This window comes from Notothenia coriiceps, unplaced genomic scaffold, assembly GCF_000735185.1.
Source record: "Notothenia coriiceps isolate Sejong01 unplaced genomic scaffold, NC01 NC01_scaffold00017754, whole genome shotgun sequence".
NCBI classification, from domain to species: Eukaryota; Metazoa; Chordata; class Actinopteri; order Perciformes; family Nototheniidae; genus Notothenia; species Notothenia coriiceps.
In genome coordinates, this window is record NW_011350455.1 from 25539 (window position 1) to 37778 (window position 12240).

Sequence of the window (12240 nt, forward strand, 5' to 3'; positions counted from 1 at the left end):
ACATAAAACACATATTACCTTCCTATATGTATTAACAGCTCTCCACAAACACACACACACACACACACACACACACACACACACACACACACACACACACACACACACACACACACACACACACACACACACACACACACACACACACAGCTGTCTCTTGCATGTGGAAGCCATTTCTAAGGCCCATGTTGTATCCATTAGTTTCAATCAGTCAGCTTCAGATATGAAAGCCACTAGTGAGAACCGTTGCTCTGCCAACATTTTGTCTAGTTAGTGTATTATAGGTTGTGTATGTCACTAGCAACTATATATGTCCATCTGTTATTACATCCATTCCCCCATACATCCTTATTTTACTTTCCTGTAATCACTTTGGATAACACTCAGCACTTATTTCAAGGAATATGGAAAAGACAATATATGTAGCTCCGTGCATACTGTTTCCATATTCTTACATCTGTAAAGTCATGTATTTTTGAATATCTCTCTAAACATCACGTTAACCATAATCAGTAACCAACAAGCTTGTCAAAATCCATCAGTTAAAATCATCCATTGTTCTAGCAGCTGGTACCCATTTATAAATATTAAAGATGGATAGAAAAAAGTAATATATCAAAAGATGCTGGCAGGCAACATTTGACTTTAATGAGATTTGGCAGGTTTTTGAGAATATTCAGATCAGTAATATAATTAAAACAAAAAGTGCTTTAGGTGGCATTTATCGGTTATAGCTCTTCTCGTGCTGTTTTGGTCACATTCTCTGGAAGCTGCATTTGGGGGCAATTATGTCATTATCAAAGCCACACGAGAGCCCAACTTCAGCAAACCACAGGAAAGGAAAGGTCTTCTTCAGTGTAATAGCCATGACTCCACACAACAAATTAGTTTAAAAAGATCCCGCAATTACTGAAAATGATATATTTAGCTAAATAGGACAACAATAGTGTAAACGCCTTGGAAGTGGGACAAAGGTAGTAGTCGAATTAGAAGTAAGGATACCAGAGTATTGCTGCCATGTTTGGAAAAGTCAAAGTTGATGATATTCAAGAAATATGTCCATGAAGTATCAGAATATGTGTTTAACACCTCCACATTGTAATGACTATGTGGTAATAATCTGTTTGGCTTAACCACTTGATAGTTGCATGTTATGAGTCCTTATTTAGACTCCTACTGCCGAGCACTATGGGTTAAATGAGTTTAGGTCTTGTGACTGCAGTCAATGTTTTTCCCCCTGTAAACGTTTAAAACCACGATTGTTGGAGCAAAACACAACCCCATCAAAACCCCTAGTGCCATCCAAGCAGGCCTTAGACCAATTGTGTGTTGGCATCAGCATCAAACCGCTGAACCGCCCGACCTCAGAGACATTTCTGAGATCTGAGAAAGATGAGCCTCTAATTCGAATCAGACCAGAGCAATCAAGAGCCGCTGAGGAGAGCTGGCTGTGTGTTTACACATGTGTATTTGTTTGTGCATGCTTGCTTGTGTTCATGTATGTGCTTGTGTTCATGTGCGTGTTTGTCAGTTGGTGCTTGTACACGTCGTGTCAGTGACCCTGAAGGGCGATCCAAAAGAATTTCAGTCTTCTAGAAAACAAACTGTTAACTATTCAAACAAAAACATGTGGATACACACAAACACACATATACTCACACACACAGATCCATGCTATGCTAGCTGGCAAAGGATGTGACAAATCCTAGATCACCTGAAGGGGAGCAGAACCTGCTGTTCCTCTGGGTATGATCTCTGAGGGGGAGTGCTGAGCTGAGTTTACCTTCCGCCTTTCAAACTACCTCAACCTACGACTTCACTTGTACTTCTTTAGAGGCACAGGTTTCTAATGTGCAAAGGAAAGAAGCTGGTCTCTTAGGTGTGTACATCCCTTTGGCAAAGACATACGGTACATATACACCCACCAGCCACAAACAGGGAAACAGGCATCCAAAATGATGAGTTAATCCAGTGAAACTTGCACCGTGTAGTGTGAATGTTAAGATGCAACTCTGTTTAATATTGTCAATATATCAATGTCTCTGTGTTGTGTTTGATCATACTTGCAAGTATTACAGGAACAATCAGTCAATTAGAAGAAACAACCTTTTGCTAATCAGTTAGTGATGAGTCACAAACTGATTTTAGATACCAAAATATGAGAGTTAGGTGCTTTACTATGTTGTATATTAAATATTTATGTGAAAACTGTCTTGAGCATTTCATGAAACATTTGATACAAAAGAGGTTTATGTATCAATATAAAATACAATATACATAATTCTATAATCATGAAAACAATGTTATATTTTCTATGTCTAGTATGTGTAATATACTCACTATTCAGTAATAAAAAACTTTAACTATATATTATGATAAAGCAAAAACCATAAATATATAAAAACACAAGTGCAATCTTTAGGTAAAAAATAAGTAGTTTATTTTACAATTCTCTAACATAATAGATTAAATAAGTGATCAATTAACCGTAAAAATACAATTAGCAAATAAATCTATAATACAAATGATTGTTACGGTTGCAGCAGTCACTTAGAAGCACACTATTCAGGCACACAAATGGGTGCACGCCCTGCTGACTCATCTCTAAAAACATAAAGATAGAGATAAGAGTCGAGAGAATTGGAAGGAAGATGGCATGAGGTGAGGTGAAGAGCAACGGAGCAGAATAATGTTCAGCAGAGCGCAGTTAGTGGGGACGATGCAGTAGCAGCTCTCAGGCCAGCAGTAATGACTGGAACTGATTGAAACCACACACAACCGCTGGGGTTCAGACCAAAACGAAGGAAAATACAAAGAAAATAACACATGACTACAAAACCGTTTTCTATCTGTATTCCTCAACAAATACACACATCCGTACACACGCACACTCAAAGGAAAAGGAAAGAAGGGGCAATTGTTTAGCTGCAATCCTGCCTAAAGCACACACACACACTCACTCTCAGACACACACACACACACACACACACACACACACACACACACACACACACACACACACACACACACACACACACACACACACACACACACACACACACACAGTGCAGATTGCAGCGCTGGAATATGTCCAAAATCAGAGATTATAGCTGCTGAGAGAATGAAGCCGTGTAAGCTCATTAAAGACAAAAACTGTCTGCTGTTGAACAGGCTTAAGGGGAATTTAATTGTGTTACTTTGTCTCTGAGATTCCTCTGGTTCCTGGGAACACACTGCTGTTTGCTATACTGTTGCATTACACAGGGAGCCTAAATTAGGGACACCACTATTGCATAAACACAAACTCCTCTTTTTTTGTTTACTGTCTCATCAAGATGTTAATCCGTGGGAAAAACACATTGCAAAAGACTGCTATATTGTTTCCATTTGTGTTCACTTCAATGGTTAATTTGTTTAATTAAAACATGTTGGAAATATTTTCCTTCTTTGTTTATAATTCAACAAGAATTGTGATGTAGTTAGCAGTATACTAAAAGCAGCAGAAAGGCAGAATTTAGTATATCTTGATATCTGTGAATGTATCACAAGATATCTCATTATCAAGATATTTGATATTGCAAATAGCATATCTTCTTCATGTCGTGCAGCCTACTGTATAAGTAACACTTTCCCTTGGGGTACAATACAAATTGATCTTATTTCATTGCCCTGCTTTGATGGCAAGCCAATATCATAGGCCAACATTGAGTTATTAAAGTTATGAATATTTGTTTAGTGTTCTCTTATCTAGGGCTGCACGATTTTGGGAAAAAAATGTAATTGCGATTTTTCTGACAAATATTGCGATTCGATTTGCGATATTTGTTTTTAAGCGACCCAACGGAAGTTTATTGTAAAATGCGGCCATATCTCCGGCTAGGAAGGTCGTATCAACATGCTCCCGTTTCTAGCACCCCCGCAGCCCGAGCTACGAGTGAAAGAACTAAACTTACATGAAACTTCCATTGGGTTGCTTTAAAGTCAAGCTTCAGTTTAAGATTCACCCTGTAATAGAAACATGTGTTGGAGCATTACTAACCTGACTCAGATGGTTTGTTTCACCAAACCATCTGGAAAGCTCCATTGGAAGCCATTTGGAAAAGGCAGGCACTTTCAAAAATACTTGGCAGGTGATTGGATCAATCTGTCTATCACCTTCTATCATGGGCCACTTCTGATTGGTTAACAATGGCTGCTACATGTGGAGCATAGCACTTCTGATTGGTGTGGATGACTGACACACAAGAAGAACAAAAAAAAAACGTTATAAAAAATCGCAGGCTTTGCAATTTGATAATCGTATCATTTAAAATCACGATTTTGATTTAAAATCGATTAATCATTCAGCCCTACTCTTATCTCTATTATTCTAATGCATCAATATTGGCCTGAAGGGCAGTATTGGTATAGATCTACATACCATCTCTGTAGACTTACACTGGAAGAGACAACAACCACATACTTGAAGAGTTAACCTTCATACCTGTCACTGAAGCAATAGGTGTACAGTAACAGGCCTCTGGCTCAAGTGTCTCAACAAGACAGACAGTTTGCTGGGTGGTTAGTACTATCAAATCATGCTGACACTTTCTGTCAACAGCAGAGAGAGAGAGGGAGAGAGAGCAGGCCACCAAAGCAGACGCAGCAACGGTTTCTCAGATGTTTGCGAGGTGGTAAAGTTAAAAAAAAAAGAAGCACGCTCGTTTGCGTAGCTCAAATATGCTGTAAAATGCCTCAAATTGCTCCTAGTTTATTTCTATCCCTGGGAGAAACCAAATTAGACACAAGCCCCGACAAACCTCAAGTACTAAAAAGGGACAAGTAGGCAAATAGCTGCTTCCGCACGCTAGAGTGAAGAGCGAGAGAGAGATAGAGAGCGATAAAATGCATCTAGTTTAAACTGTAACACATAGGACATTTGTTATTTGTATTCTATGCACTAGGTAGCAGGATAAACAAAGGGATCTAGAAATCATCTAAACCATGAAAACACATCAGTTTGGCACAACATTGACCGTAATGCTGAGCATATTATCTCAGGAATAAATAATGCCACTTCTAAAAGTAACATTAATTGATAACAGCTAAAAACAAAACATGTGAAACTTCTTGTCCGACTTCTTGTCAACTTTACGTTTTTGGAACATATCAATGATACCATAATCCCTGTTGACAGCTCTGCACTTTTGCTCCTTACGCTAGCTTGGCATACTAAAGGAATAAGGTACACAAAGCCGAAATCTTGGTGGTCCTGATACAAAAAATGAAAAGGCAGTATGATGTGCTTAGAAATGGTACAGAGATATTTTAACTACCAGCTGTCAGTCAACTATGCTTTATTATTAAAGAGCAAATAACTGCAAGCGACCTGACTGTAATCGTCTTGATGGGGTCAGCTAATACTAAATTGTTTATTTGGAGAAAGACTAACCGCTATGTTTGTATTTCTGGGCAGAAAAACAACTCATTCAATAACAGTGGCTTTCTTTTTCTTGACTAAAACATTTTTAGGTGAGTGTTAAAAGTACAGACTAGTTTCCCATCCAACATATTAACTAAACAACAGCCAAAATCTTCATTTTCTTTGGCCCGCTTGCAATTAAACATTAAAGAGCTGCAGCTGGCTACAGCTGTCTTGAAACTGCTGACATGAACAAGCTCCAAATACACATTCTATAGTTCGAGACACAGATAATAATGGCATTCATAGAATCATAGCTCTGGTGATTTGAAAAGAAAGCAACTCTTGTACTGTATGCAATTGCAATAGAAAAATACATTCTTCCTCAGCCCTAATGCAGAGAGTGACAGAAAGACAAAAGCAGGGAAGTGGGCAAAAAAAGACGGTGGAAGAGACAAAATAGAGTGAGAGAGATGCCAGTGGTGAAAGAGAATGAGGGAATCAGCATGTGGCGGTACAGTAAGAGGCTACTATATAAACAGACAGCCTCATTGCATCTTCATGCCTGAGTGATAGCAACACTCACAACAGTGAGAGGCACACATCTGTCAACACACACACACACACACACACACACACACACACACACACACACACACACACACACACACACACACACACACACACACACACACACACACACACACACCACTGTTCAATGACCTTGTAACGACTGAAAAGAGCTTTATTCTTTAACAGCAGCAAATACGCCTCTTTAAATACGGGCTGACAACTAGGGCTAAAACTCAAACTGAACTCATTTGGTGCATTGTGATTGGCCATCTCCCACGCTGATGCTGCCATTGTCATAAATAAAAGAAAGTATGGCCTCAAAAACTACATTTTAAGCATCAGGCAGGAAAAATGCTTTGTGTACTTTAAAAGGTAAAGTTGAATGTCTATAAAAACCTTCTCATAGCCTAAAAAAGCTTCCTTTTGAGCATGGCATCATTATAATGTAGTCTCGTACGTGCCTATGCAAACTAACAACACCTATATACGATTTGTAGGCGTGGTTCAACCAATTGGAAAAAGTACAACAATCAGAACTTAATAGAAACTAAGTTAAATCTGTGCATGTCATCTTTGTATAGACTTCAGCTCCACAGCCACATTCATTAAAGTTAGCAGCAGTAAACGGGTGAAAGGTAGGACCTTTACTCAGATGTCCAAGTATTTGTCATTCGTATTATAGAAATGACAACTCCTAGATTGTTATTCGTCTTTCATCAAAGTTAAAAGCGTTAAGGTTGTCACCTCCTAAACATAGATTTAATGTCAAAGAAAAATGGTGTTGATCTGATTGATACCTACTGTTGCTACTGATTGTTAGGGCATAATACACCCTTCCTGTCAGCATGAAAGTGACTAAATTAGCAACAGTCAAAATGTACGAAGTGAAATAAAATGGCAAAACATAATTTAAATGTAGTAAAGGCTGTTAAACTTTAAAGTAAACCATGAAGAAAAAAATATGTTAAGCATCTTTACTAGCTAAACATCTTTGACATAAATAGTGCCATCTTGGAAGTTATCCATTTCTAAATATGGGCCAAATTGGCACAAGTTCAATTCAAGCTGAGTTAGATCTAAACCTGTGCCTGTTGTGTTGTTTCAAAGCGCTGCACACTGATGGGTGGGGAGTGTCGCACAACGCTGAAAGCAGGGCCTTGTTGCCCTCAGTGGTAGCCTGACCAATCTTCTCCCCCCCCGACCTGGCTCACCTACCTACGCTCAGCCTACACACACAACACACACACAAATTATCCCTGTCAGCCAGAGAAGCAGCAACTTTTAGTGTGAGAAGCCACAGTTATACTTTGTGTTGGCTTCCTGAGCAAAACGCACAGGTAAAGTAAGCACAGCCCAGAGAACATGTTCCGACACAAACCTTCAGTTAATAACTATAAAACTCGTCGTTGAGGTATTATCATTAAATGTGATGCTGTACTGACACTCATCATGGTGCACCACAATGTGGCGGCAACAGAAATGTGCATGTGTTGATTATACTCACATTCATTAAAGGAATCATGCTAAACTGGGTTAAGACTTGTCTTTAAAAAAACAAAACTAAGAAAGCCCCATCACCCTTTGCAGGTTTTGGTGGTTGGTTCCCATGGCAACATGACACATAAATCTTTGCACACTTCCCTTACTGTTTACCATACCCTAATTATGACCTTCATTCTGAACTACAGTCTGTGCTGTCCGTTTTTCTCAATGTGTTTTAGGAAACTTGAATCATTTTTGGCTTATCCTGGATGAGTCATTCAGGCACAATACTGTTCCCTCGTTCCCGCCCTGGTGTCAGTCAACCCTTACCATGACCAATCACACAAAGGCAAAGGGTCATGGGTTCATTCTCAAATTCCCAGGAGTCCCATTGCAGACTTTAAGCGTTCCACAGCCCTTAATTGGTCCTGACCCCTCAGATCATCCAAGGCGGCACACCCCCCACACTGAGCTATCAGCTCGGTACACAACTGTTTTTATCTGTCAGTGAGAAGGCCTCTGACCTAATGAATCACCATGACATCCACCAAAAACACACAATGATTTTTGGGGGGATATAGATGGAATAATTTGAGTCAACCATTAGTGATTAGTAATTACCAATCTGTAAAATGTTAAGCATAACAATGAGTCAAGGCTGTTCCAGTCTGGAAAACTAACATCAACCTTACTTTCTCAAAGGTGAATAAATTGTTCTGCTTTCGGGAAAGGAGGTTAACTATAGTTCCTAAAGAAAGGAAAAAGTGTTGCACAAGACATATTCACACACGAGCCAAGACTTTTAACATAATAAGGTTAAAATGTATAAAAAAACACAAATCCAATGCCTCTTTTGCTTACTGGAGGGCTCTTTCTCTTTTAATCAACTCCCTGCCTCACCTTGTTTTGAGGCAGCCACACAAAAAAACATAAAGGAGTTCTTATATCAAAGTGGGTTTGTTTGTTTGTAGTTACAAACATTGGCCCTATAAAAGACTTGTTTAGACCTATCACATAACTTCTGTGATTTTGTACTTTCTCCATTACAAGAACATACACCCAGACACACTAAAAGCTACACAACAGCGTGCAAAGGTTGTTTGGTTGAAGTCTTTCCTGTTTTTGTAACTTTGTCCTTACCTGGGCGAGGACAGGGCTTTGGGTTCGGGGAGTTTGCTATCTCTGATGTCGTGGTCTTGTTTGAACTGGGTTGTGAAACTGGAGTGGGGTCCCCCTCATCTGGTGGCTCTGGGGAGATGGCAGGGGCCTTCCTCTCCTCATCCATGGGCGTAGGCCTGGCTCTTATGGGAGGAGGTGGAGGGGCCAAGGAGTGAGCCTGAATAAGATGAGAGAGATAGTCAAACATATAATTACAGAGGTGATTGCATGGGTCACATGACAGATTTTTGTCTGTCGTTTTAAATTGAAAACCAAACAGCTTGATGCTTGCCATTGTTTTTTGTTGCTTATGGCCATGATTTAGTGAGAGGAAGGTGTAATCAGGCACAACTTGAACCAGCATGAATACCTTACAGCTATAAAACCACTCAAGGAAGGCGCTGGCACGCTGCTTTCATGAAACACTGGCAACACAACGGATGTGCATAATAATAGCCTTCATTAATAAATAGTGTTTAAACTCTTTAAACTTGTGTTGTGGAAATAAAAAACAATATGGGTAGTATGTTTAGCCTATAACAACAAGAGATAAAAACGCAAAGGTAACTCAAGTAGTATGAAAAGTTAAATTATAATTATATGAAAAGAACAGACACACACAAAAGACAAAAAACAAAAATATGAAGAAGCAAAAAAATTACTAAATAATGATATTTTTTGTAAAACTTCACTGCAAGTTATTTGGCATTTTTAACTATTTTATGACATACATTAATAGACGGTGGTTCGATTTGATCTTAGACAAAACAGACACATACCACTTTAATATTAACTTTAACTATAACTTTAATAGGATTTAATATTGACTACTATTGTCGACCCACGATTGCAGCAAACGTAAGGGTTGCTATAGCCTAAATGATGCATTCCTACCTGGCTACCTTCATACCTGCCACATTACCTGTTATCAGTTCACCTGGGTTTTATCTTATATTCGAGAGGAGTCCAACAGACAGTCAGCCCCAAGCCCCGGGCACCTTCTCAAAGTCATCATTAACACGGGACAAATTGAGTGTGTCACGTGCCAACGTGTGTTTGGTGCGCGCCAGCCCTGCCAGAGCAGCTCAGCTGGACAGCTGTTTGCGCGCTCCCGTGGTTCTGCTCGGCATTTGCTGGCCAGAACACTTTTGACAACCTATTAAATACGTTTTTGTGAAATCGCTTGATAAGCTATGGTTTACCAAATGCGTAAAATGTTTTACCCCAACTAAGTGGGCTTAGTTTAAATGCAAGAAAGTAAAAAGTGTAGGCTATAGAAGTTTCGGGAAAAAGAGCAAACATCGCACCACACGCGTGAAAACACTGCCAAACTTCCAGCTTAAGTTAACTGTTAAAAGGTTTTAAAAACAGTCTACCTTTCAAGATAAATATATGCTGAAATGTATAGTATTAATTGCCCTTACAGAAGTTACTGCCAGCTAACGGGCGTTTTCTGTTTACCTTTATTGCATGTCTGCGCCCTGCTTTCCCTAAACGAGTCCCTGCATGCTCAGACCGAGCTCAGCTTCAATGTAGCGATTCTTCTTCTGTCTAGATTCATACTTCAAAAAGTAAGTTTGATGTAGGTTACAACAACAGCACAGCAAAACAACCCCGTACCTTCTCTCTGGCTGGGACGCGGTGCAGCAAAACGTTCGGCTAATTCATTCTCTGACCGACCAGGTGGACTTCTCGCCCTCCGCGACCTTTGCCGTACTCGTTGCCTCCACTCTTGTCACCTCACACGACCACCGGCTCTCTTTTCGGCTCATGTAGGTAGGCCAAAAACTCCCAAATTCAATGCATATTCCAGCAAAGATAGTTTTCTCTCCGCCTCCAAAAGTGTGTCTCTCCGGCTCGCCCCGTCCTCCAGCAGACCAGATGTTGGGAAGTTTATGCGTCTCTGCAGGCAGCTCGCTGGGTCTTCTTTGTCTGCACTGCAGGGTTACTTTCAGTTGCTTTTCTGCAAAAAATGTCCAAGTCCACCACCGTGGAACTACGTCCCGTGTAGGCTACTCGGTCTCTCCTCTTCATTACTCCCACTGAACTTGCCTAAGACTTCTGTGCTGCAGCTATTGGACAGGAAACTACAGTCAGCAGTGATTGTGCTTCCTCCAGGCTACAAACTAGTTGGGCTGAACTATACTGTCATATAATTACCCCCTTAACCCGAACCAGACACAGCAATAACACAGGGTAGCTTTCATCAGGAATTATGAGCCCAGAGACCATTATGTTTTGTCATTAATAACAGAGTAAACGTTTGTGAATATAACTTTTTATGTACAAGTTTCAACACTTTTACTAATTCAAAATTACTTGAATGCAGCATACCTGTTGTGCTCAGTTATGGTCACTATTTTTAGCACATTATGCTTTAATATAATATGATATTCTGTAACATTCTGTTGAGTTATTACTGCTATATGTTAATTAAATATAATACTGAAGGTGTTTCAATGGATGCTAAATTCTATTTTTGTCAGCCAATACAGTTTTTTCACCTTGGAGAAACTCTGAAAACTTACATTTTGAGAAACCAATTGCAGTTTCTGTATAGTAAGCAAGAACAATATCTAATTCTTCTAATTATGGGCCATTTTCTGCCCAGTACACATACTCCGACATGAGTCGAACGAGACCTCTGTTCTTCAGGTGCAGGGTCACATGCTGTTATGATTCACTGTGGGAATTTCTTTGTGCAAGTGACCTCTTTAGGTGTCCCAGCACAAGACTAAACAAGGTCTTGTCTCATGATTCATCCTCATAATACTAAGTGTGCACTCAAAAGCAATTACAATTAAGCCTACAAAACACATCCCCACCTTAAACCCTTTTTGCCGTTGACAGCTGGCATTATTTTTTAAGCTGAGAAAATGTATTGTCAAACCAGAGATATTGAAACACAATTAGCCTTGCAAATCTCACTGAAAACATAATTGTTTATCAAAACTATAAACATGTTATCAAGTGTTGAATAAGTGAATTAATTTGAGCAACTAACTAAATTAGCGTGTTACATAAATAAAGACTTTTAAAGAAAGAGGATAAAGTCCCCTTTTATATAGTGATTTATAATATTTGAGTAATGCATCTCCTCTGATATCTGTTATCCAATTAATAAACAAACAAATAGGGTTGAGTCACGATAATTGAATTTACTGTGTGTATTTACATTGACGATCATACAAATATGAAATAAAATATGTGAGCTTAATGAAACCAGAATCTTTGTGAAACCCGTTAACCTTGGTTTAGCACTAAATCTATTGTAAATATATATATATAGACTTTTGATAGTTCAAGCTCACTATTTTCATGAACAAGTTTAAGCTTCTTTTAATTACATTCTCAGATGTTCTTGAATTACCTTTCAATGGACCTCATATTTATGTTTTAAAACTTTACACCAATAGTTATGCAGCAACGACACAGATTTTGAAATGAATGAGTATCAGTCCAATAACACAAGTAGTCTTTGTTAGGTAGTGATTTTTTTTTACCATAAAATATACGAGTGTATTTAAATGTATGACAATACTGATCACAATAAGCCTAATAATATCTCTACCAGTAACGGATGTATTATTTTCGAAAAAACGTTCCAACAGACAATCCACTACTTA

At 39.0% G+C, this 12240-nt stretch overlaps 1 protein-coding gene across 2 annotated transcripts in view; it reads right to left on the reverse strand.

Moving 5' to 3' along the window:
* mdfi (MyoD family inhibitor) overlaps positions 1-10676 on the reverse strand; it is a 29030-nt gene extending 18354 nt beyond the window's left edge. For both annotated transcript variants that reach the window (XM_010777087.1, XM_010777088.1), the window contains exons 1-2: positions 10235-10676; positions 8597-8792 (exon numbers count right to left, since the gene is read on the reverse strand). In XM_010777087.1, coding sequence (XP_010775389.1) covers positions 8597-8741 — 145 coding nt within the window. In that variant the 5' untranslated portion in view covers positions 8742-8792; positions 10235-10676. The remainder of the gene's footprint in view (positions 1-8596; positions 8793-10234) is intronic.
* Between the last annotated feature and the right edge of the window lie 1564 nt (positions 10677-12240).